Source organism: Arachis stenosperma, chromosome 10 (genome assembly GCF_014773155.1).
Source record: "Arachis stenosperma cultivar V10309 chromosome 10, arast.V10309.gnm1.PFL2, whole genome shotgun sequence".
NCBI classification, from domain to species: Eukaryota; Viridiplantae; Streptophyta; class Magnoliopsida; order Fabales; family Fabaceae; genus Arachis; species Arachis stenosperma.
The window spans coordinates 108,133,324-108,155,798 of NC_080386.1; the positions used below are offsets into that span (position 1 = coordinate 108,133,324).

General features: G+C 32.7%; 3 protein-coding genes across 3 annotated transcripts; all 3 read left to right on the forward strand.

Annotated features, from left to right (window-relative positions):
- The first annotated feature begins 3,660 nt into the window (after positions 1-3,660).
- Positions 3,661-6,018, forward strand: LOC130956332 (ABC transporter G family member 5-like). The gene has a single exon (XM_057883369.1). The coding sequence runs from the start codon at positions 3,918-3,920 to the stop codon at positions 5,859-5,861; it is 1,944 nt and encodes a 647-aa protein (XP_057739352.1). The 5' UTR covers positions 3,661-3,917; the 3' UTR covers positions 5,862-6,018.
- A 4,559-nt stretch (positions 6,019-10,577) lies between these two features.
- On the forward strand, positions 10,578-12,814 carry LOC130955007 (pentatricopeptide repeat-containing protein At2g21090-like). Its single transcript, XM_057881787.1, has one exon. The coding sequence runs from the start codon at positions 10,989-10,991 to the stop codon at positions 12,747-12,749; it is 1,761 nt and encodes a 586-aa protein (XP_057737770.1). The 5' UTR covers positions 10,578-10,988; the 3' UTR covers positions 12,750-12,814.
- Positions 12,815-14,085: 1,271 nt separating this feature from the next.
- On the forward strand, positions 14,086-15,502 carry LOC130955008 (uncharacterized). Its single transcript, XM_057881788.1, has 2 exons — positions 14,086-14,757; positions 15,085-15,502. The coding sequence occupies exons 1-2, from the start codon at positions 14,156-14,158 to the stop codon at positions 15,170-15,172; spliced, it is 690 nt and encodes a 229-aa protein (XP_057737771.1). The 5' UTR covers positions 14,086-14,155; the 3' UTR covers positions 15,173-15,502.
- Positions 15,503-22,475: the final 6,973 nt, after the last annotated feature.

Consider the following 22,475-nt stretch of genomic DNA (forward strand, 5'->3'; position numbering starts at 1 on the left):
GACTATGCTGATAATGTAAAGGAGTATCGTTTGTGGGACTCCACTGCCCACAAAGTTATTGTCAATAGAGATATTATATTTGCTAAAAATAAGTTGCAAAGAAAGCAAAAAAACTAATAGTAGCATTGAAGAAACTACCACAATATACATGGATGACAAATCTGAAAAAACGACTCTTCTAAAGCAGAATCTGAGCAAGTTATACAAGGACCAGCTGAAGTTCACAGAACAACATGTGAACTGAGAAAACTATCTTAGCATGTTGACTATGTCATGACTTGTCATGATGCATATTATTTTGTTACTGAAGATGGAGAACCATCAACCTTTCAAGATGACGTTAAAAGTCTAGATTCTTCTTTATGGATGATAGCCATACATGAAGAAATGGAAGCACTATGTAGAAACAAGACGTGGGAGCTTGTGCCACTCTCGGACAAAAAGAAAGCCATTGGTAACAAATAGGTCTACAAAATTAAGTGTGACACTCATGACCAGATAGAATGTTATCGTGTAAGACTGGTTGTGAGGGAATTTGCTCAGAAAGAAGGTATTGATTTTATTGAAATATTTTTTCCAGTAGTTATAATTTCTACAATAAAAGTACTTTTTGCTATATGTGCTATGTAAGATTTACATCTAGAGCAACTAGATGTAAAGACTGTTTTTTTTTTTTTCATAGTGAATTTAAAGAAGAAATATATATGCTCCAACTAAAAGGGTTTGATGAATCAAAAAAAGAAAACTTGGTTTGCAGGTTAACCAAATCTCTGTACAGCTTAGAGTAGGCACCGAGATGTTGGTATAAGAGATTTGATTCCTTCATTATTTGTCTTGATTACAACAGACTTCAGTCAGACCATTGTAGTTATTACAAGAGGTCTAGTAATGGTGATTTCATCATTCTACTATTGTACGTGAATGACATGTTGGTGATAGGCCCCAACAAAGATCATGTCCAGGAATTAAAGACTCAGTTGGCTAGAGAGTTCGATATGAAGGATTTGAGACCAGCAAACAAGATTTTGGAGATGCATATTTGCCGAGACAGAAAGATAGAAAGATTTGGCTATCCCAAGAAAATTATTTGAGGAAGGTCTTGCGGCGCCTCAACATGCAAGAGTGTAAGCCAATATCTATACTACTTCTTGTCAATTTTAAATTATCTTCTGAGATATGTCCTAGGAGTGAAGCAAAAAAGATAGAAATGTCTTGAGTACCGTATGCATCTGCAGTGGGAAGCCTTATGTATGGCATAATTTAGACAAGATTAGATATCGCTCAATCTATTGCGATGGTCAATAGGTTCATGGCGAATCCAGAAAAAAAGCACTATAGTGTTGTAAAAAGGATCCTTGAATGTATCAAAGGATCCTCTGATGTTGCTTTATATTTTGGAGGACCTGAATTTACTATTAAAGGTTATGTTGACTCTGATTTCGCAGAAGACCTTGACAAAAGAAAGTCCATTACATGCTATGTATTTATATTTGTAGGAGATGCAGTAAGCTAGTTATCAAAATTATAAGTAGTAGTAGCATTATCAACTACAGAAGCTGAATATATGGTAGCTACGCAATCTTGTAAGGAAGCAATTTGATTGCAAAGGTTAATGGAAGAATTCGAACACAATCAGGATATGATTCCAATATTTTATGACAGTCAAAATGTCTTGCATATAATAAGGAATACAGGCTTTCACTCAAGAACGAAGCACATAGGCATTTAATATCATTTTGTTTGTGAAGTAGTAGAGGAAGAAAAAGTGGATATGCAGAAAATTCACACCAACAACAATCTTACAGATATCATAACAAAACCAATCAATACAGATAAATTTAGTTGGTGCAGATCTTCTCTTGGCCTATTAAAAATATGAGCAGTATGAATACACAAAAAGAATAATTTTGAGTGAGAGATTGTGAAAATAAGAAGTAAAATTCTTCCTTTTATTTGAAGTCAACAAAAATGGCTAGAAGTTACAAGTGGAATTAGTTGAAATTTGTACAAAATTAAAGAGCATTATAGAATTCAAGCTTGATCTAGAATAAAATATGTCTTTTTATCAAATTGAAAAACTCATGAAACTACTTGGCAAGTTGTCCAACTTACATAGTCAAAGTTTTAGTAAAAAAAATTACAACTTGAAAATAAGATAGTTTAGTTACAATTTTTGAGTTAGTCAAAGAATGAGTTGTTATATGATGATAAGATTAAATTGATATGTATCAATTTGTCATATAATTTAATAAAGATGAATGTGAAAGAAAACTTAAGTACACACTTGTGTAATTTGTGCAAGTGGTTCATAATATACAATTTGTGCATAATTTGTAAATCAAATGCACTTCCCCAAAATTATTATATATAGGAGTTAAAGTATTTGTTAATGTATGTCATGTTTTAGATAGAATTAATAAGTGAAACTTAAAGAGAAAAGTAGTAATAAGGTTTTTTTTTGTGTAATTTCTTTGCATGAATTTTTATAATATATAAGAAAATATTATAGGTTTTTTTATGTATTGTGAGAGATTGTAATTTCACCACTTTATCATATTATTTTTACTATTATTTAAATTCTTGTTCAATTCTATTTATTTTTCATTCAAAAATTTTAATTACTTTATTTTATCCTTATTAACTCTGATGCTTAACATTTTTAAGAGAAATTGAATGCCCCAAAAATCATCAATTCCGATCCGTACTCATCACAGAGAAAACAGATACCAGTTTATGCTCACAATAAATATATGTATATATATATATATAACGTGTAGGTAGCTAAGGACAAGCCGGTTAAAATTAATTAATTAATCGATGTAGCTGGTCTTTGGATGCTGAATTTCTATTTTCTCAGTGGGGTGGATCCGAGTTGGTGATGACTGATGAATAATTGAAGGTTCACGGGCAAAGCTAAGTTATTAAAAAAAGATCAGAATAAAAGAGAAAAAAACTTAAGAAAACTCCTCTTTAGGTTATTAATGCTTTCTTCTTAATTAATCCACAACAAAGAATCATAAATGCTATTATTATATAGTATTATTATTTGATTTAATAATGAGTTGCGTACAGGAAGACCCCTAAGCAAGTCAGAATGTGACTCTAATTGACCTTAAAAAAAGGTTCTCTCTTGAGTACTGTTTCCGAAAATTATATATAGAATTATAGATGCATAGTTTACAGTTTGCACCATTACTTTGTTATTTCCAATTTCTCAACTCTTCTTTTCTGGTGCCTTCTGTAATCACAGTCCCTGGAGCAAGTTAAAATAATTTACTAAAGCCAATCTCTTAGTGTTAAAATAACTAATTTAGTCAGCAAATCTTGTTTATGAACAAAATCTAAAATGACGTTAAAGCAATGCCAAAAGAAAAGATATGCAGATATCATAATTCATAAATAATACTGTATGTCTAAAAGAGGTTTGAAGGGTTTACTGTTAAGTGTTATAAGAAGACCAAAACCATTTACAGTTGGCATCCTCCAATTGTTTTTCTACTTACTGCATAGCCCACTGAATTTCTCACTCTATCTTACACACACATGTAAACTAAATTATTCTATCTAAATGGTTGTTATTGTAAGAGAAAGGCTCAAGGTTCGAATATTAAAGGGATTGAATAATTCTAGTAGGATTATTCTTATGAGTAGTTGATATAATTGGTCAAAAGCAGAATCTTGTATTGTCCATGTCACCTAACAATTTGGCAGAGTTATGCCATGTACAAGTGCATGTGAACTATTTACTCATTCAATACAAGAATCAAGATTGAAGCACTCAATGTTTCAGAGTCAGTAGAGGCCAAAGCCCTGAATTTAAAAAAGAGGAAGAAATAAACAATAACATTTGAAATTGATTTGTAAATAAATAAGAGAACTGAAGAAAAACAAAGAAAGATTTTGGAAAACAAAGTGTTATGAAGAAGCAAGGGTGTGAGGTTGAAGCAATAGGCATCAACTACAAGATTTGCACAGGCACAACAGAGCAAACTTTCAAGATCTTCAGAAAACCTCCACAACTGAATAATGAAGAACATGGTGAGGCACCAGAACCAGCAGAGGAAGCAAGAACTAATGAACACAGATCATTCTGCAGCAGAGTTAGGCACATTCTCTGGGATGTGAACTGCGTGGCGAAGCCGTCGGAAGTTCTGGCAGTTGTTGGTCCAAGTGGGGCTGGAAAATCATCCCTCCTTGAGATTCTTGCCGGCAAAGTTTGTCCGACAAAAGGGTCTATCTTGGTGAACAAGAAACCTGTAGATAAAGCACAGATCAGGAAGATTTCGGGGTATGTAACACAAAAAGATATCTTATTTCCATTACTTACGGTTGAAGAAACATTGATGTTTAGTGCAAAGTTAAGGCTGAATCTTCCTAAGCAACAACTATGCTCCAGAGTAAAGTCACTGATTCAGGAACTTGGTCTTGGCCATGTTGCTAGGACTAGAGTCGGAGATGAAAAGGTTCGTGGAATATCTGGTGGCGAGAAGCGCCGCGTTTCAATTGCCATAGAAGTAGTACATGATCCAAAAGTGCTGATTCTGGATGAACCAACTTCGGGCCTCGACAGTACTAGTGCAATGCAGATAATTGGTATGCTAAAAGTCATGTCCGAATCGAGGGGACGAACTATAATCTTCAGTATCCATCAACCTGGGTTCAGAATAGTGAAAATGTTCAATTCAATATTGTTGTTAGCCAATGGTTCTGTGTTGCACCATGGCACTGTGGATTTGCTAGTTGTGAATCTAAGGTTAATGGGTTTAGAGCTTCCTCTTCATGTTAACGTAGTTGAATTCGCCATTGAGTCCATTGATACCATTCAGCAGCAACAAAAATGTGAAGAAGATCAGCAGCAAGTGCCACAAAGATTGCGAGGAACTGCACCACGGAAGAAAGGCAATGATCGAGGCGAGAGTAGAAGTGGTAGGTTTACTCTGCAGCAGCTCTTTCAACAATCCAAGGTAACTGATGTTGGAATGATCAATGAGGAAATGGATTTCACTTGTGAGTTTGCTAATTCTAGATTGAGAGAAACTATTATTCTCACTCATAGGTTTGCCAAAATCATTCTTCGCACGAAGGAGCTCTTCGCTTGTAGGACAGTTCAGATGCTGATTTCTGGGCTGGTTTTAGGCTCTGTCTTTTGTCATCTCAAGGATGGTCTAGAAGGAGCACAAGAAAGGGTTGGTCTATTTGCTTTCATACTAACATTTTTGTTATCATGCACCACAGAAGCTCTACCAATTTTTCTGCAAGAAAGGGAGATTCTAATGAGGGAAACCTCTAGTGGAAGCTATAGAATATCATCCTATGCTATTGCCAATGCCTTAGTTTTCTTGCCATTTCTACTCATTCTTGCCATTTTATTCACAATGCCCTTATATTGGCTCGTTGGCCTAAACAAGAACTTCGCAGCATTCTTGAACTTCTTGTTGATAATTTGGCTAATTCTTTACACGGCGAATTCCGTGGTGGTGTGTTTCAGTGCTCTGGTGCCAAACTTCATTGTTGGGAATGCAGTGATTTCTGGTGTCATTGGTTCATTCTTTTTGTTCTCTGGTTACTTCATATCAAAAAATGAGATTCCTAAGTACTGGATTTTCATGCATTATGTGTCTCTATACAAGTATCCTTTTGAAGGCTTTCTAATAAATGAGTTCTCCAACTCAAAGAAATGCTTGGAATACATGTTTGGGGCATGTTTGGTAAAGGGAGAAGACGTGCTTAAAGAAAAAGGGTATGGTGGGGAAAATAGTAGATGGAAGAATCTTGGAATGATATTGTGCTTTATCTTAATCTACAGGTTAATTTCTTATGTATTTCTTAGATATAGATGCTCGAAGAGCATCATCATCTAAAATTATGGTGACATTGTCTCTGGTTCACATGAGTTGGATTTTTCTTCAAACAGCTGTTTATAAAATATGTATATATGTCTGGTCAGTGCCAAAGAGTTGTATTAACATGAAATGATGTTGCTTTATGTTTTTTATTATTACTTAATTCAAACCCATGTCTCTCTCGGTAATTTCTTTTATAAAATACAAATTGTCCAATTCTCTAGTTCAATAGTATTGTTCTTACAAATAGTAAAAGTAGGATGATTCTACAACTGAAGTAAGAGATTTACAATTTTACATGTTGAGAAACTAAGTGTTAGTTTGGATTGATTTTTTTGAATAAGAAAAAGTATTTTTTTTAAAATAAAGTATTTTTATTTAATTTTAAAATTATTTAGATATATCTTTTAAAAAAAATAAATTATTTATTTTTTCTAAAAGCTAACAATATTTTGTTTTAAAAAATATAGAAATAAAAGATATTTTTAATACTTAAAGGTCTTTTTTAAAAAATCTATCTAAATATAAAATAGTTTTTGTCTATTATTTTTTTTTAAATAAAAAAATAAATACTTTTTTCAAAAATCAATCCAAACTCTCTAAATATTTTTTTATTCTGTACAGTAGTTCTAAAATAGCTGAATGGCAACGGCAAACAGGCAAAGTGCCATATGATGATATACACGTAGTCACGTACAAAGGATGTGTCCATTCTGTATTTCTGTATAAAGGCCCTTCCAACCTTTCTTTTGCTCCTTGTCCGGGCAAGCAAACATATGATCAAAATCAGAATAGAAGTTCTCTATGTTGGTTGCGAGGAAGCCAATAGCACCAACAAACTGAAGGTTTTGGAGGATCCTGATCCTGAGCCATACCCGAATTTCAAGAGAAAGAAAAGGTTTAATGTCCGAAGGGTAGGATGCCGGAAAGCATTTGACATAAGAAATTTCATATTTTATTCAAGGGAAGCCTCTAGTGGCATTTCCATTTCACAATTCAAGTTCAGTTCAGAATCACTTGCTTCCTCACACATCTCTTCTTCATCAAATTCTGGCACGTAATATGACAGAAAACCATTGATATAAATTGAATTTAAATAAAAAAAATTTCAAACAAAAGCATGATTATAGGGGATGGCATTGCTGTAACAAATTACCAATAAAAGCAAATCAGTGACGGAAAATTTATTATTAAATTAAGAAAAAATATAAGTAAATAACTTTTAACCAATCAATTTTAAATAACTACAGTTAATAATCATTTATATTTTTTTAAAAATAAAATTTAAATAATTACTAATTAATGACAATTAATTAATATGAAATACAGTTCAAGAACGCTTGTTCATTTGTTGTTGGTTAAACCCCTGTTGATTACAATTAAGGTAAAATCTCATTTTAAGAGAGAAAGAGGCAATGAGCCAATTGGAGTCACATTAGCCAAGACATACATGGGGTCCATCAAGCATACAATTACACTAATCGCATAGACTAATCCTGTTTAAAATGTAATTTGAGCTTCTATAACTGTGCTCGCAACAACGTGATTAAAACAATTAAATTTTCTTATCTAAATTGTAGCAGAAAATATATTAGGGTAGAAAAGAATACCTTTCTACTTCCAAGAACTTCCTCAATGATTTGACCACAACAATACCTCAATACCATCGTTAACACCAACAAATTATGAAATGGAGTTAGAATTGTTAATAAATTGTATAAACTCATATATCAGATCTTGAATAACTTGTAGCTAAATTTTCATTATTTTTAGAAAACAAAAACTACACACAAACCATGATAAAGGAAGCACTCGCAGCCAGCCATCATCAGGCCCGTCCCTTCCATTCTTTGTTGATGCAGAACAAAGTCTCCAATTCTCTTAAGTTCCACATACTCCTATTAATTAAAAACACTGGGAACTTGCGGTCCTACTGTAATTCTCCTTCACCTTCACATGCATTATTCCGTTTGAGAGTAAACCAAATTCTTTCACAATGAATAAACTGAGATACCACTCAAGCAAACATTAAGTTTAAAATTAAATTCAAACAATAAAGCAGCATTACTGCTATCACATAGTTACAGTTATATATCTGAAATCAGCTAATTTAAAATAAAAGACAAACATCCAAAACAAATAAAATTATAAGAGCTGATTCTAACACATTCTCATTCATACATATACAATTTTTATCATGATAATACACATATAAAATAGGTTGTTTGAACTGCCTTTTAGTAAGGCATTGACGCCTAAATGTAATCCACTGTTGCAACAATGAAAACAAAGCATAACACAGAATCATTAGAAAACAAAGACACATCAACTGTAGTGTGCACTTCTAAAGTCAGACCAACTAAATTATTTCAACTTTTAGTTTCTAAATAATGAACTTGGTCATAAAAATTCACTTGAAGTACGAAATCATTTCTACATGGCCATGACAAATTGTTTCTTAATCTAACTAATGATAAACAGTATAAAGGTAGTAAAATAGAATGGAAGGGATCCCCATTGAACAGATGGAGAAAGTAAGTTGTGTGAACCAATAAAATATTATATTGCAAGCATCCAAAAGTTAAACAATTTCTCTCCTTGCTTCTCAATTTAAGTCTCTACAAAGTTAGCTCTCACCTCTTTCTTCAAGTGCATTAACAAAAATCAGTTCATATTTATATATCAAAAGGTAGGAGCGTGTATGGATTTAGGGACAATGCTTTTTTTTTTCTTTTACACCTACAACCAAAGAAAACTTGAAACGCTATTTTGGAACTAACCGCATTTCTATCAATCTATTTTTTCTTGTTTGTGTACTCAACCAATCATTTTTCTTGAACACATCTCATATATATAACTACATGAACAATAAATCAGCAAGGAGAAAACAGAACAATGTTCAATAAGGACTATATATTGTAGAAATGTACAATTAGAGACAATCACCTAAAAATCAAATAACCCCTTATTCAATCTAGCCACACAAATTGATTCCTAAAAACCATTAGTTGCTGAATATACTCCCTAATTTGTTGTCATCATTTCAAAAGTCTTAACCACTTCATTCAAGTATCATATATCTCTTAAAAATCTCTTGGAATAACTAATTATTTTCACAAGCATCACATTGTGCAGAAATTATCAGAATTCAGTAACAATAGAAAAATTAACATAATCACAACAATTCCCACATCCCCCCCTCCCCTTCAAAAACATTTTTCACATAAATTAGATTTGGTCATTTAACACCAACTTGTAATTAACAAATCTCCACAAATTTAGCATTTCGTCTATATCACACACTGTCATTCATTAATGCTGTCACAAATCGAAAATTATATCACTTTTCTCTATTTGTTATATAAATTCAAAAGTTATATACCCCTTCTTCACGTATAATTCTTTTGTGGCCTGAGTGTATATATATAGACACGCACATAGAACGAAGAATTTACAGTTAGGTTAATAATAAAATCCATTAGATATGGTGTTGGTGGTGCTGATAATAGAATGAACAAGAAATAGAAGGGAAAAAAAAATCGGAGTGCACAACAATGACAATAGAACCAACAATAATTAGGAGGGAAAAAAAATACAATCAGCAGATTAATTATCAACTCAAACTCAGATCTAATAAAATAAAATAGAATGCAAATATGACAAAACATAAGTAGGGATGACAACACTACTTGAACATGCAGGTAATTACTCCGCCGCTATCCGTTCGGAGCTGGTTTTTAGCAGGGCATGGTCTTGCGCGGGCGGGTCGGGTTTAGGTTATATTCGCTTCCCTATATATAATTAGTAAAATGATTAACAATATTGCATCATATTTAAGTTTTTACTTTAATTTATATTATATATGTAACGATGGTTATATAAATTTTGAAATTTAACTTTATTTGTTGAATTTTAATAATTATAGAAATGGATAAGAGCAAAACGAGTTCTATACAGATTATTGTAAAGTGCGGCAGAGTCGGATAGGACAAAAACCCGTCCCATTACGCCCCTCAACATAAATCATAAGTCATAAACCATAAAATAAAAACAAAATCAGCAGCACCTTCTCCTCTTGATGACATATTTTCCTCATCAGAAACACCAATTAAGCAACGTTAAACCTCATGCTAAACTTTTTTCTTTCAAGTTTCAATAATACATATATATGGCTACTTGAAGAGGAATATATTACAGATCCTAACAAGCTAAGTTACATTATGCTAAGAAAATGAAAATTAAAAATCTCACTCAATTCTAAATATTGTACACATATGTCGCAATTGTAGATCAACCACTGAATTTATTTGTATACTAAGTAAATTAACTCTTCCAATAAATATATATTGATCATAAATACAATAAAGTAGATTAAGTGACACTAGTTAATGAAATGAGAAATCTGGGTTTGTATTGGCACTGTTATTTCACCTTTTTTTCATTTAGTTTTTGCAGCAACACATATCAACCTCTTTCATTCTTTCTTAAAAAGCTAAGTTTCCAGTTACTCCGTTTCTTCAATAAAAACTGTCAGATTACCAGTCATTTCAAGGAAAAAATTTGTTAATATAGAGCATCTTAATTTAACAAATTCAAAAATCTACTGAATATAAAATAATGAGAACAAAATTACTCCTCAAATCTTCTTTTTTTATTGCACAAGCTTCTTTTTAACATGAAACTCAATCAGCATACATTTTTTTTTTATTATTCCTAATTCTTTACATGCTTTTTTCTTTCCATCATTTTTTGACAGCCTAAGTTCTTAATTGAAAACCCAAAATTTTGAGCTCATGCAATCGACAAATTCAAGAACCCATCCATCAAATCAACTTCCAAAAAACAAGTGGCACCTTTGAAAAGCAAAAATCTATTTTTTCCTTTTCAGTTTTCACAATAAAGCATCAAGATAGAAACGAAGCACAATGCAGGGTACAACATGAGAAGTGAGATTGGAGGAGCAAAACTTACGTTCTGGGAAAAGCAGTCGAATAGTCGAACCGAGCAGAGCAGAGAGAGATTTAGGTCTTCAATGGAGGCTCGGAGAGGCCACTGGCTAGGTTTCGAACCACTGAAACTGGGTTAGGGCTCGATGACCTGTTGCAATTGCACCCTCTTTTTTCTTCATTCAAATAGAGTTTCACCATGCTTCCCACTGATGTAACTGCTTCCTCCCCCGAAAAGAAGTACTCGTCCCTGATTTCCAAGTGCATCACAACGAAAAGTTTCAAGTTTGGCAAGGCCCTGCACTGTCACCTCATAAAAACCGCGCTTTTTTTCGACCCTTTTCTCACCAACGGTCTCATCGATGTGTATTCCAAGTGCTGCTGTGTAGAGAGTGCCGAGAAGGCCTTCGATGATCTTCCCAATAAGACCACACGCTCGTGGAACACGCTCATCTCTCTGTACTCCAAAATGTGTCTTTTCGATAAAGCATATAACCTGTTCGATAAAATGCCTCACCGAAACCTTGTCAGCTATAACTCGCTTATATCCGGTTCTACACGCCACGGGTTTCACAGAGAATCGGTTAGTCTTTTCCGGACGATGCAAGTGGATAGTGATTATCTGATGTTGGATGAGTTCACGCTTGTTAGCGTAGTTGGGAGCTGTGCTAGTTTAGGTAACCTTAAATGGCTCCACCAAGTTCATGGGGTGGCAGTTATAGTTGGCATAGAGGGTAACATGATCCTTAGCAACGCTCTAATCGATGCCTATGGAAAATGCGGCAAGCCAAATTCGTCGTATTCCGTGTTCTGTTGGATGCAAGAGAATGATGTTGTGTCTTGGACATCTATGGTTGTGGCTTATGCTCGGGCATCTAAATTGGACGAGGCTTGTAGGGTGTTCCACAACATGCCGTTTAGGAATACTATTTCTTGGACTGCTTTGATCACTGGTTTTGCTAGGAACCGACGTTGCAGCGAAGCTTTGAATCTTTTTAAACAAATGCTGGAAGAGGGTGTGAATCCAAATGCTCAAACATTTGTAAGTGTTTTAGGTGCTTGTGCAGACGAGGCTCTTATAGGAAGAGGTAAAGAAGTCCATGGTAAGATTATAAGATATAGCAATAGTGAGAAAAACTTGTTTAATGTGTACTTATATAATGCTTTGATTGATATGTATGGGAAGTGTGGGGATATGAAATCAGCTGAAATTCTGTTTGAGATGGCTCCTATGAGGGATTTGGTATCTTGGAATACATTGATAACTGGATTTGCACAGAATGGTTATGGGCATGAATCAATGGTTGTCTTTAGAAGGATGATGATAGAAACCAACTTGAAGCCTAATTATGTGACTTTTCTTGGAGTGATATCTGGCTGTAGCCATGCAGGTCTAGTCCATCAGGGTTTAGAGTTGCTGGATTTGATGGAACTGCGATATAGCGTTAAGCCTAGTCCTGAACATTATGCTCTGCTAATTGATTTGCTTGGGAGAAAAAACAGACTCAAGGAAGCTGTGGATTTAATTGAGAAAACGCCTAGCAGAATTAGGAACCACATTGCAGTGTGGGGGGCAGTGTTGGGTGCTTGTCGAGTTCATGGCAACTTGGATCTTGCTAGAAGGGCTGCAGAAGCTTTGTTTGAGTTGGAACCTGAGAACACAGCAAGATATGTCATGTTATCAAACATTTATGCCGCGTCTGGCAGATTCGACAATGCTGATAAAATTAGGAGGATAATGAAGGAGAAAGGTTTAAAGAAAGAAGCAGCTCATAGTTGGATTGAGTTAAGGGATGCAAGACATGAGTTTGTGGCTAAGGACAAATTCCATCCACAGATTGGTGAGATATGTGAAATAAACAATAAGCTAGTTTATCATCTGAAGGATGCAGGATATCAGCCTTTTAGTGATTACCCTCTTCTTCCTGATGAGGATGATGATTTCTACTTTAGTATTTAGTGTTACTTCTTTTTAAAATTTATCTAACGGCTATGACTAGAAATTCTTTAATAAATTATTGTCACTGATCCTTGCAAGCATAGTTTGTATATATATTTTACATCCTCTTCTTATGATATAAAAGAGAAATTTTTTTATTCTTACACATTTTATCCATCATTTTTTTAGTACAAAAACTAGAAACTTTAAAAGGAAGTGTATATAACATTACTTAATAAAGTATGAGTTTTATTAGCGAGTGTTCTAAAACACTTGTTCCAAAGTATTCATTTTTCATGTTTTGAACACATTTGATCTGAAACATAACGAGCGTCCTTGGAAGAGTTAGCAAAACCGATGAACTAACAAGACCAGCTTGACTAAGTTCTCACAATTGCCAGCAACTGTGTAAAATTTTATCACCAAATAAAACAGGAAATTTGTGTCCTGAGTTGACTCTTGGAATTTGGAAAAAATAGAACAGACCGTTTAGAATTTCAATTCAAACGAACAAATTTATTCTATTGTAATGATGTTGCGAAACAGTCAGAGTAGTAGACTCCACCTACTTTGAAGCCTTCGAATTTGATTCACTTAGTAAATACTAAATAGTAACTTCCTGCGTTTGGATGCACCGTGCACCCAATTATTTTGTGGTAAAGATTCATGTATATTTAGTTGTTTTTATATGAAATTGATAATTAAGAGTTGTTAAATAATAATTTAGTTAAATATGTCAAATTATTTAATAATTTTTAACTAATAATTTTTATATAAAAACAATTGCACGTGAGTTTTTATCTTATTTTATTTAAATATTCACAAAGAAAAATATTAATGATTAATATTTTTTATTAATATTAATCAAAACGTTTACCCAACACTTTGTATATTATTAGAAGTGAGATGTTAGAGTTTAAAATTTAAAATTTAGTATTTAAAATTTAGAGTGTTTGGCCAAAAATAATAAATCTTATTGAACGTGTAATATTTTTCGCCAACAAAATAGTTGAGGCAAATAAGCATTTTATGTAAAATACTAGATACATTTGTAAATATACAAAGAGATATTATGGTCGTACTAAAACACCTAAGCTTTCTTTTTCTCTGTGGACCAAATACTGTGATCTTGTGAAGCAGTAACTGTTATTCTAGAATCCTACTAAAACATAAGTCACCCGAGTTTTTTTCCTGAAAGAAAAAGATGGGAAAGATGTGAAGAAAAAATGAATATCTTGACTATTTACTTTGACTCCCATCCAAGACGGCAAAGACTTAACGTGATACACAAAGTCCATGTAGCAAAAGACATTGACTTTCTTTTTTCTAAGGTAACATAACATGATGGACCCTCTTCCCCTTCTCTAACAACTTACAAAATCACCAACACCCTTAGCTTCTCCTTTCATTCAGTCACCTTACAAACCATGAAGCCTCATCACAGAGAAGAATATGCAGAAGACAACGAAGATGAAGGCGACACAGAATTCAGTTTCTGGAACCCATCAAATACCATGTCCTCTTTCATGAGCGATAGCAAAAACATGATGAAAGTTGTTGAGTGCTCTCCATTTCTTCCTCGCAGCCGGCGTTGTAGCCACATCATGGACCCTTTAAAGATCAAAGCTATTGAAGAAGGAAGGAAGGAGCTTATGGAGATGGTTCAAGGCATGCCGGATTCTAGCTTCGAACTCTCGTTCCAGGACATGGTTGTGCATGATAAGCAGGTGTTGCAATCACAGCCGTATCAAGATGAAGAGAATAAACACAAGCAAGTTCGCAGTAGTAGTAGCAGCAGCAGCAATAGCAGTGGTAAAGCCCAAGCAAAGAAGCCGAAAAAAGCGAAGAAAAGCGAAAGCATTAATAGGCCAAAGCAGATGATGAGGGTTGAGAGCATGGACAGTGCTTCCTTCCTCCTTAAGCTCTTCCTTCCAATTTCTCTTAAGAAGCCCAAAGTTCAGAATGGCTCCAAGAATTGGAGTGTTAAAAGTAGTAGCAGCAGCAGTGGTGGATCCCGAGACAAAAGCAGGTAATTGTTCCTATCATAGAATTTTGAATTGTAGTCCAAGGAACAATAAAAGAATCCATTACCTAGGAAGTTGATTTGCTATATATTTATTAACAAGAAATGTTGAAACATCATCAAAATTGATTGTTTTTTACTATTACTTAGTCATTAATATTTAAAAATATAAAATAAAATATGTTATTAAATTACTAAATTAAAAAAATTAAATTAATAATTTAATAATAATAAAAAATAATAAATTCTAATAACTTACCAACATTTTTCTTCATTAATATGATGGAGTTGATGGACTAATACTATAGATTCTTGTGTTTTGTACTCAAGCAGGTATTTTGATCGCAACTTATCATTCTCACAAGGTTGCTTGCCATTCGGTCATTATATTAAAGGCATAAAAAAGAAAGTGGGAGGATGAATCACAAACCATAGAACATTTGAAAGGAGGAAGATTCAGGAGATGGAGAATTACATAGGGAGACACTAGAAGTTATTTATACATAAGTATTTTTTTTTTATCTAAAAAGTAAAAGAGATCATTATTTTCAAAGTAAGTATTGATTTAATAGATTTTGAAATTTAGTTGTAAATAGTATCTACTGATTAAGAAAGCAAATAGATAAGATATTTATTATCGTAAATAGGGGTGGCAAGCGAGGAAGTCCACCCCACCTCGTCCTGCAAAAAATTCGTCCTATTTTACTTACTGAAGCTGTCCTAAAATCTTATTCCGCCCTACTTAATTGCCAGTTAGCGAGCTAAACCTGCCAAAGTTCTTTTTTTTTTACTATTATATATTTAACTATTAAATAATATATATAATTTCATAACCATATTAATAAATTTATAATTTCTAAATACATAAAAAATTATATTTTTTATATTCACAAACATTAAAGTCTTTGTAATTATAAATATCTAATATACATCATTATAAAAAACTAAGTTTTCATCCAAAACATAAGTATAAATATTCTCTCCAAAACAAAATAAACATAATTCAAAACATAATTATAAATATTGTCTTCAAAATAACATAAACATAATCCAAAACACTCAATTTTCATCTTCATACTCTTGTAAGTTAGGTTTTGGCCAAAAAATTACAAAAAGACCCCCTTACCAAAAAAAAAAGCCCGGCGAAAAAGTCCGTCCCGCCTCACCAAAGCCCGTGGTTTAAACGGTGCAGATTAGATGGGCTTTTGTTATTTAGCGGTCTCAATTTTCCAACCCGACCCGCCTTTTTTGGCGGATTACGCGAGGCGGCCCAATGAGTTTAGGTCCGTTTCCCGCCTAATCATAAGATCTTGCATGGTTTATAGAAATATTTCTTACTAAAAAATGCTTGATAACTAAAATAAATTAGTCAAAAATAGTCCGTACTTATCTTATTTAGCATTCATTAATTATTATAATAATTAATAAATACTAACTAATTAATACAAATTCTGATTATTTTTATCTTCCTAACATCACTATTTTTACTTTACTTTTACAATAGTGTCATTAGGGATGTTCATGAATTGCATCCAATCTGCATATCTGCGGTATTTATCCGAATTTGATCCAAAAATTGCGGATATGGATCCGATCCACAAGGCTATCGGATCGGATTGCGAATTTTGTGTAGATATTCGCATATCCGATCTGCATATCCACAAAAATAAAGAAATAAATAAATATTCTTTTTATATTTTATTTCAACTAATAATTATCATATATGTTGTTATTTTAATTTATTATTTAAGAAATGTATGTTTAATATTATTTTAAGAATAAACATATTTAAAAGAATAGAAAAAATAAATTTTATTGATATTTTTTTTAAAAAATAAACTTTTAAAAATATTTTTGTGCTTTGCAGATATATCCGATATCCGATCCAATCCGCAAATATGCGGATCGAATCGAATCGGATCCAAGCTTAAAAATTGCAGATATTGGATCCGATCCGCATCCACCCCTAAGTGTAGTCATAATTTTACTTATTCACTCCTGCATCTTTCATAAATTCTTTAGCCACAACAAGGATAATAACTAATAAGTAATAACTTTATAATCACTTGACTAAAGTCTACGAAATACAGATACTTTGCTGAATTATCGTGTTCGCATGTCAGACACGACACTCGTCCGATACGCGTGTTTAATGTTCAACCGTATTTTAAGAAAATAAAAAATTTTTTTCAAACACGTTTGGACATATATCTAAATACCATCACGTGTCAATGTAGTCTTTTTTATTGTTAAAAAATTATTCTTAAAATAAATTTAAAAATAATATATATTATTATTTATTAAATCAAAAAATATTTTAAATATTTTATATAATTAAAATAAGATATTAAAAATAATTAAAATTTTTATTTTTATTTTAATATCAATAAAATATTAAAATATTATTACAATTTATCTAAAAAATATTTAATATTTTATATAAATGTGTCCGATGCCTTAAAAAAATTTTAAATTTATGTATTAATATGTGACATATTGTGTCATATCCATGTGCATGTCAGCATTATTTCCGTCATTTTTAGGCTTATATCACATTTATGGAGATGGTCTCAAGAAACGGTAGTGAAAAACTTGAACTAATTATTGTGATTAGTTCATTTATATTCAAACTCGGTGCCATTAATGTTGGTCCTTTCTAATGTTTGTTTAATACAATTGTTTTTTTTTTTTTTTGGTAAAAACATTCTTAGCTAATTATTATAACATTAGTACTATATCTCTTATTTATTATAAGAATAATCCAATATTAATCATTTACCATCATATTCCTATTTTTTTATTGGGTCAATTAAAATTATATTAATGACTAATTTAACAAAACACCAAAAAATTTGAGGGTTCATATAAAACATACACCTAATAATGGAGGCAGCAATGGCGGTTCCGACAGTGGCACAAGAGAAGTGCGACCACTGATAAGTCCTCTCTAATGCATGAATATTGTATTTTATCATATAGTTTCTTTTTCCTTCCACATTAATGGTTTTCTATTCATTTTTTCATAAATTTAAATCTGTTTCTTGTATATAGTTGTGGATATTTTCTGTTTGGACATTGATGTTTCTTCTTCCTTTTGTTTTTTTAATTGATATTGAGTTTGATAGCATAAGGGAGATTGTTTTCTACATTTTCAATGCTTTCTTCTATTTTACTTATTTTAGAATTTAATAAGTTTTAAAAAATATAAAACCAGAACAGTGCTATTATTTTCATGTTAGTGGTCTCTGCACTTTGATTTATTAGAATACTATTTGTTTTATTTTTTCCGGTTACAAATAAAATTGCTAAGTAGGATCTTGAAGTGGATGATAAAATGGAAGAAAGAATATTCTTTGATGAGATGATAGAAGAGTTAGATGATACAGAGGAATTTTAAGGAATGTATCAAGATGAAATTGAGCAGGAAGTTGTGAATTCTGAGGATTTAGGAGAGCAAGAATTTCAAGCAATGTTTGATGGGAACGATTTTTCACATGAGATGGATGAATTATATCGAATAGAAGATATTGAAAATATTGCCATGGTTCATTTTCTGAACATAGGTACTCATGAGATGGAATATTTTCATTTTCCTAATATTCAGATAGCATTGGATTTCTATAACCATTATGCGAAATCTGTTGGTTTTGGTACTAGAAAAAGTAAGACTTGAAAAAATAGCAAAGGAGAATATGTAAAGTAATTGTTTGTGTGTTCTCGTGAGGGATTTAGACCAGAAAAATATTATAATATGAAAAACAGAAAAAGGAAACCAAAATCTGAGACTCGTTGTGGTTGCCTGGTTAGGTTTGTAGTTCGTTTTTGTGGCTTACACTGGAAGATGGCATGTGGCTTTGTTTGTTGAATCGCACAATCATGATTGTCTTGATCCTAGGTTAGTTGGTTTCCTTCCTACACATAGGAATGCTAGTCAAATGAACAACATGAAGGATGCAGGCATTAGCACGCCCCATATATATGCTATGTTAGCTAATCAAGCAGGTGGTTATGAAAATGTTAATTATACCTTAAGGGATATGTATAATGAGATTGCTAGGCGAAGGCATCATGTCTTGGGTGATGCTAGAGCGGCATTGTGATACCTCAAAAACCAGAAAGCTGAAGATACAAGCCTCTATTATGAGCACATATTTGATGCTAAAGGGGTATTGCGAGCTCTATTTTGGTGTGATAAATTTAACACAACACACTAAATTTATGAATATTGTAACTTCTTTTTTCTACTTTAATCTCAAGTATAAATTTAACTCACATATGTAAAAAATATTTTACTCTACTATAAAATATAAAACTACTTTAACACATTTATTCTAACAAGTTTAGCTAATTCATAAGTTTGATTTAATGGAACTGCCTCCGTGGGCTCCTTTAAACTAAACTCATTAATAGTTTAAGAAATTGGATCCATATATTAGTAAGTGGAACTTGAATAAATACTGATTTAGCCGATTGCTATTAAAATCAACCCAGTTGCTATATAAGAGAACACCATTCACTCATAAATAAGGAGGTTTGATTATTCACATTAATGAACTCTTTAGAAAGAACTCTGACAGTTTTCTTATTATACAAACACATGTTATATTTATTACAACTATCTCCAGAGGCATTCAAATTTTTAATACAAATTTTCTCACTCAATTCTAAAACCAATTCTAGTAAAATCACTTTTTCTTTATTGTTGTCCTAACCATAGTGCTAACATTATTTTTTATGTGGTATGAACATATTTTGAGTTATAAATAGTCTTCCTAGGATTCTATTTGCTTTATTTTTTCATTAGTTTCACAATCATTTTCTCCGTAAGCATACTGATGAGCGGATAATTTATACGCTTTTTGGCATAGTTTTTACATAGTTTTTAATAAGTTTAAGCTACTTTTAGGGATGTTTTCATTAGTTTTTATGTTAAATTCACATTTCTGGACTTTACTATGAGTTTGTGTGTTTTTCTGTGATTTCAGGTAAATTCTGACTGAAATTGAGGGATTTGAGCAAAACTCTGAAAAAGGCTGACAAAAGGACTGCTGATGCTGTTGGATTCTGACCTCCCTGCACTCGAAATGGATTTTCTGGAGCTACAGAACTCCAAATGGCGCGCTCTCAACGGCGTTGGAAAGTAGACATTCAGGGCTTTCCAGCAATATATATAGTCCATGCTTTATTCGAAGAATGACGACGTAACTTGGCGTTAAACGCCAAGTTCATGCTGCTGTCTGGAGTTAAACGCCAGAAAAACGTCATGATCCGGAGTTGAACGCCCAAAACACGTCATAACTCAAAGTTCAACGCCAAGAAATGCCTCAGCTCGTGGATTGATCAAACTCAGCCCAAGCACACACCAAGTGGGCCCCAGAAGTGGATTTATGCATCAATTACTTACTCATGTAAACCCTAGTAGCTAGTCTAGTATATATAGGACATTTATCTATTGTATTAGACATCTTTGATCTCAGTTTTGCATTATTCTCCATCTTAGGAGATCATTGATCACGTTTTAGGGGGCTGGCCATTCGGCCATGCCTGACCCTCTTTCACTTATGTATTTTCAACGGTGGAGTTTCTGCACACCATAGATTAAGGGTGTGGAGCTCTGCTGTACCTCAAGTATTAATGCAATTCTATTTTCTTTTATTCAATTCTCTCTTATTCTTATTCCAATATATTCATTCGCACCCAAGAACATGATGAATGTGATGAGTTAGATAACCCTCATCATCATTCTCACTGATGAACGCGCGTGATTGACAACCACTTCCGTTCTACATGCAACACAAGCTTGAATGTGTATCTCTTAGATTCCCCAACAGAATCTTCGTGGTATAAGTTAGATAGATGGCGGCATTCATGAGGATCCGGAAAGTCTAAACCTTGTCTATGGTATTCCGAGTAGGATTCTAGGATTGAATGACTGTGACGTGCTTCAAACCTGTAACCTGCTGGGCGTTAGTGACAGACGCAAAAGAGGGATTCTATTCCAGTAGGGGAGGGAACCAACCGGTGATTGGCCGTACTGTAACAGAGTGCGTGAGCATTAGCTTTCACTGCGAGGATGGGATGTAGCCACTGACAACGGTGATGCCCTACACAAAGCTTGCCATGGAAAGGAGTAAGAAGGATTGAGTAGAAGGAGTAGGAGAGCAGGCGTCCGAGAGCTCTACAGCATCTCCTTCCGCTTATCTGAAATTCCCACCAATGAATCTGCATAAGTATTTCTATCCTTTTTATTATTTATTTTCTATTTTATTGGAATCTAATTAAATATCATGTTTAAATCCGCCTGACTGAGATTTACAAGGTGACCATAGCTTGCTTCATACCAACAATCTCTGTGGATTCGACCCTTACTCACGTAAGGTTATTACTTGGACGACCCAGTACACTTGCTGGTTAGTTGAACGGAGTTGTGAAGAAAATAAACAGTGCCCTAAGGGTATATTCATCTAAAATCCAATTACAATGAATCAGATCTAAGAATAAGAATCACAATTTCGTCCACCAAGTTTTTGGCGCCGTTGCCGGGGATTGTTCGAGTATGGACAACTGACGGTTCATCTTGTTGCTCAGATTAGGTAATTTTCTTTTCAAAAATCTTTTTCAAAATTTTTCTTTTTATTTTTCGTTTTTCAACACTATTTTTTCGAAAAAAATTAATAAAAATACAAAAAATCATAAAATCATAAAAATCAAAAATATTTTGTGTTTCTTGTTTGAGTCTTGAGTCAATTTTTAAGTTTGGTATCAATTGCATGCTTCTAAAAATTTTTCTTGCATTTTTCGAAAAAATCCATGCATTCATAGTGTTCTTCATGATCTTCAAGTTGTTCTTGATAAGTCCTCTTGTTTGATCTTGATGTTTTCTTGAATTGTGTTGTTTGTTGTTTTTCATGTGCATTTTTGCATTCATATTTTCCATGCATTAAAGATTTCTAAGTTTGGTGTCTTGCATGTTTTCTTTGCATCAAAATTTTTCAAAATTATGTTCTTGATGTTCATCATGATCTTCAAAGTGTTCTTGGTGTTCATCTTGACATTCATAGTATTCTTGCATGCATTCATTGTTTTGATCTAAAAATTTCATGCATAAAGTATTTTTGTTGTTTTTCTCTCTCATAATTAAAAATTCAAAAAAAAAGTGAATCTTTTTCAAAATATCTTTTTCTTAAAAAAATCTTTTTATCCTTTTATCTTATCTTTTTCAAAATTTTATCTTTTTTTCAAAATTTGATTTCAAAATATCTTATCTAACTTACTATCTTCCTATCTTTTTCAATTTTGATTTTCAAATCTTTTTCAATCAACTAACTAACTTGTTGTTTGTTTCTTATCTTTTTCAAAACCACCTAACTACTTCTCTCTCTTCTATTTTCGAAAATGTCTCTCTCTTTTTTCAAAAATTCTTTTTAATTAACTAATTGTTTCAAATTTTAATTTTAATTACAATTTACCTTTAATTTTCGAAAATTACTAACCCCTTTTTCAAAATTATTTTCGAAAATCCCTTTCTCTTTTCTTCTTCTTTTTAATTATTTAATTACTAACACTTCTCTTCACCTCTCTTCATCCAAAAATCCGAATCCATCCTTCTTCATTCTTCTACCCCTTTCTTTTTCTACTAACATAAAGGAATCTCTATACTGTGACATAGAGGATTCCTCTTTCTTTTCTTGTTTTCTTCTCTTTCATATGAGCAGGAACAAGGA